Below are 13,695 nucleotides of genomic sequence, written 5' to 3'. Positions count from 1 at the left end.
AGCCTCTAGCAGGTCAGGGAAAGGGGGAGTACTGTTTTAGGAGGGTCTCCCATTGCCTCATGTCAGCCTCTGGGAACTCAGAGCCTGATGTTCCAAAGAAATAACCACTGAACGCAGAGGCTGGCTGTTCTGTGCTTGCAGATTCAGAGATGACAGGAATTCACAAGAAATGAGATTCTTCCCCCCCCACTCCCCCAGCCTCCAAGAAAGACAGTATCTGGAAGTCAATTCATGCCTGTCCTCAGTATCCGGACATACAAATTCAGCTAGACCTAAGAAGTAAAGATGGCCCTTCAGCTATAAGTTGTGTTTCTTAGTATCAACTACAATGATAATTCATCTCTCAAGCCAGAATTTGCAAGTCAGACAACTCCACTTTGCTTACTGATTGTGTAGCCATCTCAAGAGAAGGAGCGTGTCTCACCTCTCCATCTTTTACTAACTCCCAGTCTATGCCTAAGAAATACCAGCTGTGTGACAGTGTTCTTTGTGTTGCCCCTCTCTCCCAGCCCTAACCCTTCTCAAAGTTCCTGGAGTCCAGATGGGAGACATATTTGGTTAGAAATGGTCATCCAGAAACAAGAGACTGCTAAAGCAAGACTGACACACAGCAGTAGAGAAATTTACCTAAGGAATAGTGGTTTCCAAATTGTATTGCAGAGCAGACCCAGCCCTGGAGTTTGCTAACACAGCAAATCCCTGGCACTTTGAAGAATCCAATGAGACTTGCTTAAGAGTCAAACCCAAAATTCCACATCTAAAAGGACCTCGACCCAGAAGATTCTCACAGGTGTCTCACAGGTTTCACACACCTTGAGAGGCCAGTGCTGGAACCCATTTGCTGACACCTGGGCTCAGGTACTACAGGGACCAGGCAAGGAAGACAGATAAGGGCAGAAACAATAGATAAAGGCACGTTGGCTGTAGAAGCCAAGGGCAGCAAGCCATCCCTAATGGAGAGACAAGAAAACAGGCTTTAAGGCACTTCAGGTCTTAAGGTATCCTCTAGTTGGAAAACCAGGTGTTGGGGATTAGTTCTGATGCTTTGTCTGAGGGTCCCTGCCCCCAGATGGCTTTGATTGGTAATAAGAATTGCCATACAGCCAATGACTGGGCAGGGAGATGGAGTGGAGGTAAGAGGCTGAGAAAGAGAAGGGAAGAAGAGAGAATCCCTGTGACAGGAAAGCAGAAAGACGAAACTTAAAGGCCCCACCCGGCATATAAAGATCTGGGGAACTGGCTCTAGGGGACACTTCCCCTATTGGGTCTGAGGGAGCAGAGATGAAATATAGACTTTAAAAGATGTTAACTCAGGAATACTGGAGGGGAGTATTTGCTAGTTTTGGGGAGGTTTAGAAGTGCCCAGTCATTTGAGCTAGTCAAGGCATATCAAAATATGTCTCTCTCTCTCTCTCTCTCTCTCTCTCTCTCTCTCTCTCTCTCTCTCTCTGTGTGTGTGTGTGTGTGTGTGTGTGTGTGTGTGTGTGTGTCTTTCATTCTCAAATCCAAAGCTCTTTGGAGGATGCGGTGTGTGCTGGACCTGCTGTAAGCCAACACAGTTTAACAAATTCACCCTTACAAAAGGGAAGAAAAGGGAATTTGCTTTTGCTTAGAACTCATTTCCCAGAACAGACAGGGGTTCAGAGCAACCTTGCAGGGAGCTATTTTGCCTAGAACCTTCAGATATTCCTGTATGCCCTTATCATATGCAGTTTTCATGTCCTGGTTAGCCATCTGGGTGTTTTATTGTCACAGAGCTAAGTTAGAGCTCATGCCCAGGTCTACCCCAAACCCCGTGTGGCTAAACTTGCATCATTAGTTGAACTTGATTTCCAGAGATTTGTCTGCACTGCAAAAATTGAGATGCTATGATCTAGCTGGCATCTATTTCTCTACTGATTTGATCCCTGAGTCCTTGCAGGGTCTGAGTAGTAGAGGGGGACCACCTCTCAGACTACTCCAGACCCCCAGATTCAGAGATTTCTACATAAGGGGTTGGGATCTCAAGAGGGCCCACCATGCCTAATCTAATCTGTCATATTTCTCCTGTAATGCAGGGTACTGGTTCTCTGAGTGAGAGCTCAATCCCCTCTATCTCCGACACCAGCACCCCAAGAAGAAGTCGTCGCCAGCTCCCACCTGTGCCACCAAAGCCTCGGCCCCTCCTTTCCTACAGCTCCCTGATGAGACACACTGGCGGCATCTCTCCACCTCCTGATGGAAGTGAGGGTGGATCCCCACTGGCCTCTCAAGCTTTGGAGAGCAACAGCGCTTGCCTGACCGAGTCTTCCAACTCCTTGCATCCCCAGCAGGGCCAGCACCCTTCCCCACAGCACTACATCTCCGAGCCCTATCTGGCCCTCCATGAAGACTCCCACGCCTCAGACTGTGGCGAGGAGGAGACACTCACCTTTGAGGCAGCCGTAGCTACTAGCTTGGGCCGGTCCAATACCATTGGCTCTGCCCCACCCCTACGGCACAGCTGGCAGATGCCTAATGGGCACTATCGGCGGCGGAGGCGTGGGGGGCCTGGGCCTGGCATGATGTGTGGAGCTGTCAGTGACCTCCTGAGTGACACGGAAGAAGACGATAAGTGCTAGAGGCTGCCATCCCCTCCGATGCATGCTCTTCTCTCACAGGGAGAAAACCAAGACCAAATTGGGAAGCCAGTGCGGCCCGGGGGGGAGGAAGAGGGAGAAGGAAGATGGAGAAAGGACGCCATGCATCCTCAGAGAAGAGGAAGTAAAAGACAGATGGAAAACAGTCAAACCCACCAATTTGCATTATTTCCCTTTGCAAGATGGGCACTGCCATAGTCCTGCCTCTTTGCTGGGGAAAGAAAATACAGAAATGTGGGGGTTTATTCCCATGAGAGAAGGGACACGAAGGTGACTTGGCTTCCGTTGCCCCTTCCCACTTTTCTATAAGCTGTGGCAGGATCTGGCTGACCTGTGTCTAAGCTCATTGCCCTGAGCAGCTGGGAACACTTCCCAGCGTCTTAATGAGGGAAAAGTGGAAATGGCAGAAGAATCTCCTCAGCAGCTCTTGTATTTTGGCTACCCCCGGGGGCAACCGCAGCAGCATCCCATGCATTATCTTGGGGCTTGCTTTCCCCAAAGAGACACATGCTAAGCCAGGAGCACTGGATGCTGATGGGAGATGGGAGGGAGGGAGAAAAGGGCCGGAGTAGAAGGGCCCAAGGTGCTGTGGCAACAGCAGCAAGGGCTGGTCTGGGTGAGAAAAGCCATAGCCCAGCAGCCTGTACCATGAAAGTGAGGGTCAAAGAAACAGAACCGGAGGTGCTGGTGGGTACAGTCCTAGACTCTGACATTTGTAACTCACACAGTAGGTGCTGTGGTAGGTAGGCTAGATAAGGAGGTTCTCCAGGGCCCACAAAGGTGCCTGTAGCTCTGGTAAGGGGAATATTAACTCCAATAGCCAGGGCTCCAACCCCAGAAGGGTTCAGCCACAGTGTGGGAACCCCATGCAGTTCTTGGTCTTGGCCCTTTAGATACTAGACAGAGGGACCCCCAACAGTAGGGGCAAGGAAGAGGGGGAGACCTAAGGGACTCTGGGCAGACTCCAACAAGCATAGGAGGAACTCAGTGTTGGTGACAGGGCTGTGACCACAGTGAGCTGGAGGCAGGCAGCAGGCCTCTGTCAGGCAGCAAGGCTACTGCTAAACCAAGCCCACAATGGCCAAGTATTAGCAACTACATGTTCTCTGCCACTTCTCCAAATGGACAGGGAACACATATCCGAGAGAGTCTCTCGTCTCATGTAAGGACGTCTCTAAAGATGAGAAAGCCTGGTAGACTGAAACAGGGGAATGTTCCCTAAGGGCATCAGCCTGGGGATCCCTGTGAGGAGAAGTCCTTGAGCCTGAAGCTCATACAGCTTGGTTTGGGGTTTGGGGAGTCAGTTGATGAGAATGCTTTAAGATAAGTAACTATACCTCAGTTTTGACCCGAGCTGTTGATTTTAGTAAAATAGGCTCTGATGTGGTTCCCACTATCTCTGAATGTTCCCTGGGCCAGGCCTGGGTTTCATCCCTCCCCAGAGTAAAAGATGGGTAGAAGACAATCTTGGGCCACTAAGTCACTCCTAATCCCCCAAACCAGAAGCATCAAGGGAACTTGAGACCCTTCCTCAATCTCTTCTGTCAACAATGCAGCCAAGAGCTCCATTCTGTGGAATGCATCGCCCCTTCCTTAAGCTTCTCTCTAGTATCAGAATGGGTGAACAGATGCCTGGGGATGGGCAGGACTGTTCTCTCTAGCCTCTGTGCAGGACCCTCTCCAGTGAGAGTGAAGGCCATCACACTGAAAGGTCAGTGAATCGAGTCTTTATCCTCTTCCAGCCTAGTCAGAGTCCTCTGGGACTCTTGCATAGGAGCAATGTTTCTTAGAAAAAAAAAATCTCTTTTAAAATGACATTTCCTTTCTATTCTTCTGTCCCATTCTTTCTAACCCTGGGCTGACACAGCAGCAGCAGCAGTTCTGAAAAGCCAAGTTCATCCACGTGGCCACAGTCATCTGCCACAGTACTCCTTCTCTTTTCAGTATTGATGGAGCTTTCATGAACCACGGCTAACCCCAAACCAAAGTAATCCCGTGACAGGTGACCAATGAGGCCAACCTAAGGCCTGCTGACTCTCAGATCCTCCTCTTCCACCTCCATTGTCCTCTCCCTGTGTGCTCAGGGGCAGCTAAGAATACAACCATGACCCTAAGGGATATATGTGATTGTTACATAAGACAGATGCTGGGCTTGTGTTGTTTCTAAGGTTTTCTCTGCTCAGCCTCATTCCATGCCAAAGTGCTGCTACAGGCCTCCTTATGTGCACAAAATTGCTTTCTTCTATATTGGACATGCAGCTTTCCTTAGGGGAAGCCTGCAACAGGATGACCATTCTGAGCCAGCAAGCCTGTTGGATGGTTGTTTGAGAAAATCAATTGCAGCGATATGGCATTGCCATCCCAGTAACGGAAGAAACGTGGGCTGGCAGCACAATGACCAGATATGGAAGTCACCTTAAAAAAAAATAGTATCACTAAATGCACTGTATCTGAAATCTTCCCACATTCTTGAACTCCCTGAACATATACACACACACACATGCATGCATACACGCACGCGTGCGTGCTAACACACACACATACACACACACTGAAGCATTGTAAAGTTATCCAGTATTGTAGCTGTGGTCACTTAACTGACCACATGGTTTATTTTATTTATTTATTTATTTATTTATTTATTTTTAGCACTGGTGAACTTATAAACATATTTCATTATTCAACTTACCCCGAGTTTCTTTTACCTTGGACTACACTTACCCTTCATTAAGACCAGAACATAAAATAATTTTTGTTAAGTCACAAATGCATTATTGTAATAATCTTAGTTTCCTACTGCTTCCTAATAAACTTGAATGCCAACTTTCTTCCTTGTAGTTGATCAGGGCTTTCCCTCCTAGCTATCAGAGCCTGTGTCTTTCTCTTTAAAAGAAAACTGCTTTCTCAAATCCCATGCTTCTTCTTGCAACTTCTGGTACATAGCATGACTCTTTGGGTGCAGAAGGTCTTTTTGAAGAATTTTTTTTATCAGATATCTCATTACCCTGGCAAAAACATTTGGTCCTCATCACCTCAAAACAAGAGAGAGAAGAAAAAAGGCATGAAAAGAAGCCAGGCAGGGAGATGGTGTGACTATGCTTGTGTTTGTCATGTCCCTACCTTCCTATCTGTAGGAGGGCACAACAGCCTTCAAAAGGATAGGCGGGTCAAGCCAGTGTGCCCTGTGTGTCAAGGAAAACCACCTGTCCATGAAAGGATGGTACCCACTAGTACCACCAGGTTCCATATGAGCCATTATGACAGTTTCCAAGGGGGAGGGAGTTATACCACACTTCTATCTGAGGAATCTATTTTTACTGTAGTCTTCGATTCTGGTTCCAGCTTATTCCTCATACCGAGGACCCAAACATGCTTCCCTCAAGTGGACTCCAGATGTTCTGAACCTTTTCATCCCTTCAGTCTAAGGCCACACAAAGAATACCCCATATTCCAGCCTTTAGTCAGCATCTCCCTTTCCCACCTACATCCATACCCTACCACCACAGATTCTTTGTGTGAAGTGCCCGTTGGTCTTCCAGCCACGTCTTTGTTTTCCTGCATGCTAGCACATCCTGAGATGGTTAAATCCAAGTATACATGGTGCAGTAACTGCCTCTGCCATGCTCTTAGGGAACGCTTCCTTCTAATGAAGTGCTGTCTGAAGCTCACCAGGTGAGCTTCCCAAGACCATGTCAAGTGAACTGTAAAGGAGTGCACACAAGGTCAGTGTACCTCATGAAGGCTCGCTACAGGGAGATTCTGTGTCTTTGGTATAGTGGAACAAAATTTTTAAGTAATTTTGATTTTACTTTTAAACATGATTTTTTTTTTGTCACATCTCTTTCTGAAGCCTACAATGTCTATTTCATTTGTGGACAGAATATCTAGGTAGGTAGAGCAGGGAGATGTTGGGACCTTTGTTTCTTAGCTCAGTTATAACACTGAAAAAGTTGAAGTTATATGTAAAGGAAAGGTAGACAGTGGGTGAAAATCAGATTGTCTCCTGATGTGCAGAGATTTTTCTGAGACTTGAAAGAACACAGCAGTTATCACTATAATAGGGTAATGGCTGTCATGTTTTGAAACACCTTCCCTGAGGCTACTGAGGCAAAGCAGCCCATTCTTTGGGAAGGATTCCCTCTCCCACCCAGCCTGTATGTGTCCTTCCCTCCTGGTCCCCAGAGCATTATACACTCCAAGAGAAACAGGAATACTTTATGAGGCAGGCAGAAGAGGGTCAGTCACAGCATGATGGATTAATACCAAAAAAGAACCCCTAAGGAATCCGGTTCAGTTAAGTTGTCTTTGAGTATCTCCACATGGAGACTCTTCTTTTAACAAAAGCTAAACAAAATTAACTTAGGGGTTATGACCCAACTCTTCCATGAATGTGATCAGAGGCAGCCCCATGTTAAGTGTTGTCTGTACCAGTAGCCTTTTGTAGTTTTTCCTCTCTGACCCACCCAGAACATCCTAGCCAGGTCTGTCCCAAACAGCAGCAGCTCATACCTTCTCCACTGGCCAAAGACTGCTAGGGTGTTTTGTCAGCTGTCACAGGCTACACCCATAGTACATAGATGTACTACACGAGGGGAAAGGTCTGGAAAAAATAACTATGCTTTCTGGCAGCCATCTTTTCCTTTCCTTGAATCTTTTTGGTGTTTTGGGGTTTTGCCCCTTAATTAATTTGGTCTGTGTCATGTGTATCCCAGAAAATTCACATGACACCAAGAACAACAAATTCAAAAGTGGTCCAACTTGTCCCAAGGGCCTAGAAAGCACCTCTGAACAGAGTTCAAGTTAGCTCATTTAATGGGAGCTCCCAGCAAAGTCTAATAGGATTTCAAGTAAGGTCTGGGCCCCAGCTTCTATTTTTAATAGGTTTCTTTCTGCCCACACACTCCTATCATCCTATGTATTGGAAGGTTAGTGTCCTAGCCTTCTAGATGCAAACAGAGATTCTATAATAAGCCATGCTACTACTATGTAAATACATTCTTGGATTTCAAGTTCTTGTTTATGGAGTTTTGAAAGAGTTGGATCAATAAAGTAGAAGTATTGAGATTAATGTTTATTTTTATCTGGTAGTTTTTGTTTGATTGATTATCCAAGTATTTTGGAACAGGCCCACTCTAGAATAGCAAAGAAGGATAAATCTGTGCCTACAGTGTTCTGAATTTGCTTCTTTTCTAATATTGATTTCTGTCAAATTAGTGCTATGATAATTGAGTCAAAAACTTGAAGTTACTCTCTCTTCCCGTCTCTGTAACCACCCCACCCTTCTGTCTTGTTAAGTGGCCCTGGACCCTTGTCTCCAAAAGTTCTGAAACTATAACCTAGATTTATGAAAAAAAAAAAAAAAAAACTGCCTTCCCCACCAAATCAATCAAAGTCAAGAAAATGTTAAGATACAGAATTATTTCAGAACAGTCCTTAACCAATACATAATATAAGTTGTATTACTAGGTAAGACGGTAAGTTTAAACAATATAGCAACGTGACAAATGAGCATCATAGGAAGCTAAATATAATGAGCTCTATCCGGGCTTCACAATTCTTCCGTGCCTTCAGTAAGGATAGTGCATACATTTCCTTTCCCTTGTTAGGGAAATTGAAATTCCGATGCTTGACTTGTTCATGTGTGTCGAGGGCTTGTGAGTTAATAATTATAAAGCACTTGTCTCCACAAGTCAAGTTGAAAAACCTTCACTCGTTACATCCCATCAAGGACTTGGGAAATTCTCGGCATTTCTTCTAAGCATTTAATCTTTTTAAGAAAACCTCCTTCTTAATGGGACTGGGGCTAAGTTTGCTTCGCTCCTGCCTTCTATTTCTTGTACTTTCTTCTCACGTTAGCACCCCCTTTTTAAAATCCACGCTGTTTTCATTAATCAAAAAAGATGAATTTCTTCCAACAAACTTCCTACCACCATCTTCTCTTTGTGGACACTTAAGTCAGAGAGCAAATAACCAAAAACTAACACAGATGACCATTACCTAGGCATCTTCTGTAGCCTGGGTTGGAAATATAAGTGAATTTTATCTCTTTTTTTTTTCTGCAAGTTTTCCAGAAATAAGAATAGGTTGCTCCTGATATTCTGAAAGGAGACATTTGAACTTGGGCCGCATAGTTCCGCCACTTCCTCTTTGGTTCTCTCAGATGATGTCCCCCAAACTAAAAAGGAAGCCAGCATCCTCATCTGTCACATTTGACTTGGACCTGATTTGATGACTCAGCTGTTTTCTTTGCATCATTCTTATTTCTTCTAGGCAATGGTCTATATTGCCCAAGAGCCAATGCTTAGAGCAAGCCTATCAAGGATATTTATGAGATGAACAAGGAAAACATTTAAATGTGTCAAAGTGCCATTAATCAATTTTTAAAATAATGGTAATATGAAATGAGGGCTAAATAGTGTAATCTAACTGCCAATTAAAGTATACAGTAGTTCTGGTCTTAGTTACCTTTGATATGGAGTTATAGGCCAATAAGCAGATCCCTGCAGGTTTAGTGAAATCATAGGCATAATGTTTTAATGGCCACAATAGGGGCGTACATTTAGACTGCAGGCTGAACTTTAGTCAGTGTTTTTCTATCCTGGTGTTTTGTGAACAATCCAAAATTTCTTCAAAGCTATCCTAAGTGCTGCGATTGCAGAGGAACTTCCCTCTTGATGGCATTAGGAAGCTGTCCAAGGCCACTCAGGCTGAGTCCAAGATTTAGACTTCACCCAGAAAACCACCACTGGAAAAACACTTAATACGCCAAGTATGTTTGACATTCCATACCGGGGACAAGTGAGTACAGAGAAAGAGACACTATTGAACAAAGACAAAGATGACATGGAAGATATAAAAGTTCCAGAAGAGGAGAGGCTTAAAGATGTGTGACTTTGGATCCTACCTTTTACTTAGATTTGGGGTAAATGCTCTAGCATCATATTGGATTCAGAGGGGTTGCTTTTGGTAAACTGACTTGAATCCCCAAAAGATTAGTGGGTTAAGGAACATCCTTTCCAGATCCAACAGATGGAGGAGAAAAAAGCAGCCCAATCTATGACTTCAGAAACTCATATAGTAAGCCAGTATTGGAGAGGGCACAGTACTCTTTTTAGTGGCCTGTGGGCCACAGGAGGGGGAAAGAGCCCGTGAAGGGGACAGAAGGTGGTTTGGGGCAATAAATTTCAAATGGCAAGGTGCACTGGTACTAACCTCAAAGGGCAACATTGTGGGAGGGCAATGACAAGTATCTAGGTCATCCCCTCTGTCCTTTGGGACCCAAGGAGAAGCCTTGATTTGATCTTAGAAGATGAACATGTAGGATGCGATCAAGAAGGAAAATGGGTGCTCTGCCTCAGGTTGTCAAAAATGCTGCCACCCACATTATCAAACATGCGAGTCAAGCCCATGAGACTCCCCCTTAAGGGCAGCATCCACTGGGGTGTATCAGCCTGACTCTCCTGCAGTAGTGGTGAATGAATGGCAGCCAATGCTGGCCCACCCAGAGTATCGGTGCATCTCGCCCAACACCAGAGTTCAGCAGTGCATGTTGGTCAGGTGGATATCCTGTAATATAAATGCTCGTTTGGATCCAAAAGGAAAACCATTAAAACTAAAAGAAAGATGAACAACTTTATTGTTGGGGGGGCGGGCGGGTCAAGGAAAAGTAAATAAAATCTTGTTGTAAAGAATCAATTGGGCTGATGCTCCTCGATTCTCCTGTCTTTGTTCCTGCTGATGAAGTAGTTACAAGACCAAAGCCTGGCCAGGCCTTGGTAGAAAGGGCAGCAGCCAGCTCAGTAATCAGGGCAAGTCAGGGTCTGTTTAGCCCAGTTTTAAGTAAGTTTAGATATTCTTAAAGTTCCCAGGACATGATGGTTTTAAAAGGTTTTCTTTCTATTAAAAATAACCCTTTCCTTGGAAGAAAAGAAACGAATTGTCCTACAAACTGATTCCTCAAATATAAATAAATTAATAAATAAATAAATAGACAAATAACAAAACAAACAAACAAACAAAACTGAGTTTCTAGCCGGGGAATATAGTCTATCAGAGGAAGAGACTAGAAGCAGACAGCCACTATACAGAACCATGGGCTTTGCAACTAAGAAACTCTACGGAGCCTCCATCTGAAGGAGGAAGATGACTGAAGAACTCCTCCTGCTTTGCTGCCAGCCTCGGGAGGAAGCTGACTCCTCCTCAAGGCTCTGAGGAGATGCTCCCTTTCATTTCTTTCAGCCTACATGGCTTTTTACTCTGGTGTAGTAGTTTTCTGAATGGCCTTGCATCCATGAGCTCCTTTGACTCTCCATTCTAGGCAAAGCCATCCATCTCCTCCCCTGGGGTACCATCTTTTTTCCAAGTCTAAATATGTTAAGTTGCTATACTTCTGTTTCTTGGTTAGATAGAAATCAGCATTTCAGGATATATTTCTGTATTTTCATTAAAGATCTTCTTTTAAGTCTTAAGATACAAGATTTCATTAGGTAAGACTTTTTGCTTCTGGTTGAACCTTTCAAAAACATGGTGTGTAGCCAGCCAGCCAAGTTCTAGAGGCCAGATGGGAAGTCTGTCCATTCATAAACAACTTCTTTCTTCCCCCAAGCATATTCTTCTAGTGATTCAATCATTGTTTGAATTGGAAACAAATTTGTCAACTTGTTACATCATAGTGGTATGGCATGATACAATGTTTTCTTCAACAAAAATAGATTTATGAGGAAGTTACATGAATTCGTTGTGTTTTTTTTTTTTTTAAATTCATTCTAATCTAGAACTGAAGTCCATATCCTTTCACAGGCTAATGATACTATGAAATACATACAAAGAAAAACGAATGCTATTTTAAATTTGTCTCTAGATTCTATACCACAATCTGAGTTTCTAAGAGGTTACATTTACATGCTAGGCCCTAATTTCATACACTGCTCCTGGAATATCACATTCTGACTTGACTTACATACCATGTTCTTTTGCTATAGACCTAGGATAATTCCCAAACCAAAGTCCCTTAAATATTTAAGCATCTAAATGTGGTGTGGCATACCTCTGGTCCCAGTACTCAGCAGGTTGAAGCAGGAAGACCCAAAATTTGTGTCCCGCCTGAGCTACAAAGTGAGATCCTAACTTTTAAAACAAAGCAACTCAAACCAAACACAATCACAAAATATTGAGACTAGTCACATATAATATGGCTTTAGAACACCTTAAACTTGAGAAACAACAAAGGAGGGGAAAAAAGAATAGAGATGATGAGTGATGTACCTGGAGAACCCACAAAGGGTCAACCTAGGCACTACCATTCATTTACTGTGTGTCCTAGAACAGGTTTGCATCCTGAAAAAGGAAATGATAACAGTAACTAACTCAAAAACTTGCTCTTCAGAGTAAGTTATTACATATCAAGAGATCAGCCAGATATCTACACTGTATTGATAATCCTTCCCTTCCTCATCACCACACAGAGGTGCATTTCTCAAACCCACCACCCCTGTGAGCTAAGCCTCTCAGGACCACATTCTAGCCAGTAAAGGATGCTGGGTGGGTGGGTATTTCCTTTCAGTTAATGAAACAAATGCAAAGGACAATTTGAACCTCTATAAAAAGGAAAATAAGAGAGCTTTAAAAAGCAAGCAAATCACAATTATATAACTATTTTTTTAAATACTCCCTCCATTTTTGTCTTAGAAAGAAACCCTAATTTGCTTATTCTCCACTTCTAATTTCCATATTCATTTAATAACAAAATGAGAGAAACATTAATGGGAGATAGGAATTGTAAAAGTAGCAATAAAGTTAATGGCAACATTAAAAACACTGTACACATAAGCAGCAATATTCAAGGCAATTTAAAACATCAAGCAATATACAACTTAACATTATGTGAGAATAAACTATAAATTCAGGGTCAATAGACTGACTTTTCTCTTTCTTTCTTTTCTTTCTTTCTTTCTTTTTTTCTTTCTTTCTTTCTTTCTTTCTTTATTTTTTTGTTGCATAAAAATCAAGAAAGGGAAAGAGAAGAGTTCTAGCACCAGGGATGCTGGGGTAGGAATATATCACATTTGAGGCTAGCCTGGGCTAGCTAATTTGAGGCCAATATAGGATACATACATAGCAAGATCCCATCTTGGCCTTCCATCCCTCCCACATGTTATCTCCACTCCTGCCCCCCCCCAAAAGAATAGGAAGTAAAGAAATCCTTTAAAACAACCATTCTTAGGTGGACCATAAAAATTACTATAGGCCAGCAATTTAGGAAGTAAATTGATTGTTCACCATTTATAGGTGATTGCCAAAGGAATATTCAGGATACCACAGGTAACACAATGTGATTTCATCTAGGGAGAAGACTCCAATGCCTCAGGACATTGGTCCCTGCCCTTTGTCCACTCTACATTTAAAACCATCCCTGTGTATAAAATTAACATAACAGCACATAGGAACCATAAACCCCAGAATACTTAAGCAAGAGGCTAGATATCAACTGCGGCCTAGACTATTTTCCTTTGCATAAAAGAAATGAGATTAGAAGAACTGTTAAATTTTTCAACAATGACCTCACTTTTTAAGGCCGTCTTAGAGACCCCAGTACAACCATTCAAAAGAGAAATGCCTTCGAAGGGCCTTTTGCTAATGTGCCCAGGTGATGCCTTTTGTGGTTTTATCAAAGTTGTGCATCACTGCCCTTGAAGGGAACTCAAAATCTCAGCTCGTTCACATCTTTCAACCTCACACCACTGCCTACTTACAAGCCCTACACAAGGCACAGGAAAAAAATGAATGAAAGCCAGCCATTCAATAGAACCATTCACATCAAAAGAACTCAGTGAAAGATCAAATAGAAAGAGAAAAATCCAGCTTGATTACTCAACACAGTGAGAGCACAGGCTTGCTTGCCCTGTCCCCAAATCAGATGCCTTGATGCTAATGAGCAAACAGCTGGAGTGGGGTGGGGAAGAGAAATGGGCACATCATATCAATGTGTCTAGCAAGGATGCTGATGTACGGTTATAGGTAAACCTCTGCTACGCATTTTATAATGAGCCAGCTATGTGATCCAGCCTCCGATTCTTGA

General features: G+C 43.5%; 1 protein-coding gene across 1 annotated transcript in view; it reads left to right on the top strand.

The window, feature by feature from the left end:
- Cacna1e (calcium voltage-gated channel subunit alpha1 E) overlaps positions 1–7,686 on the top strand; it is a 469,992-nt gene extending 462,306 nt beyond the window's left edge. The window contains exon 49 of the mRNA XM_076941358.1: positions 2,058–7,686. Within this exon, the coding sequence (XP_076797473.1) occupies positions 2,058–2,600 (543 nt within the window). The 3' untranslated portion in view covers positions 2,601–7,686. The remainder of the gene's footprint in view (positions 1–2,057) is intronic.
- The last annotated feature ends 6,009 nt before the right edge of the window (positions 7,687–13,695 follow it).

The sequence above is a fragment of the Arvicanthis niloticus genome, chromosome 10 (assembly GCF_011762505.2).
Source record: "Arvicanthis niloticus isolate mArvNil1 chromosome 10, mArvNil1.pat.X, whole genome shotgun sequence".
Taxonomy (NCBI): Eukaryota; Metazoa; Chordata; class Mammalia; order Rodentia; family Muridae; genus Arvicanthis; species Arvicanthis niloticus.
This window is presented reverse-complemented; position numbering and strand designations above follow the sequence as displayed.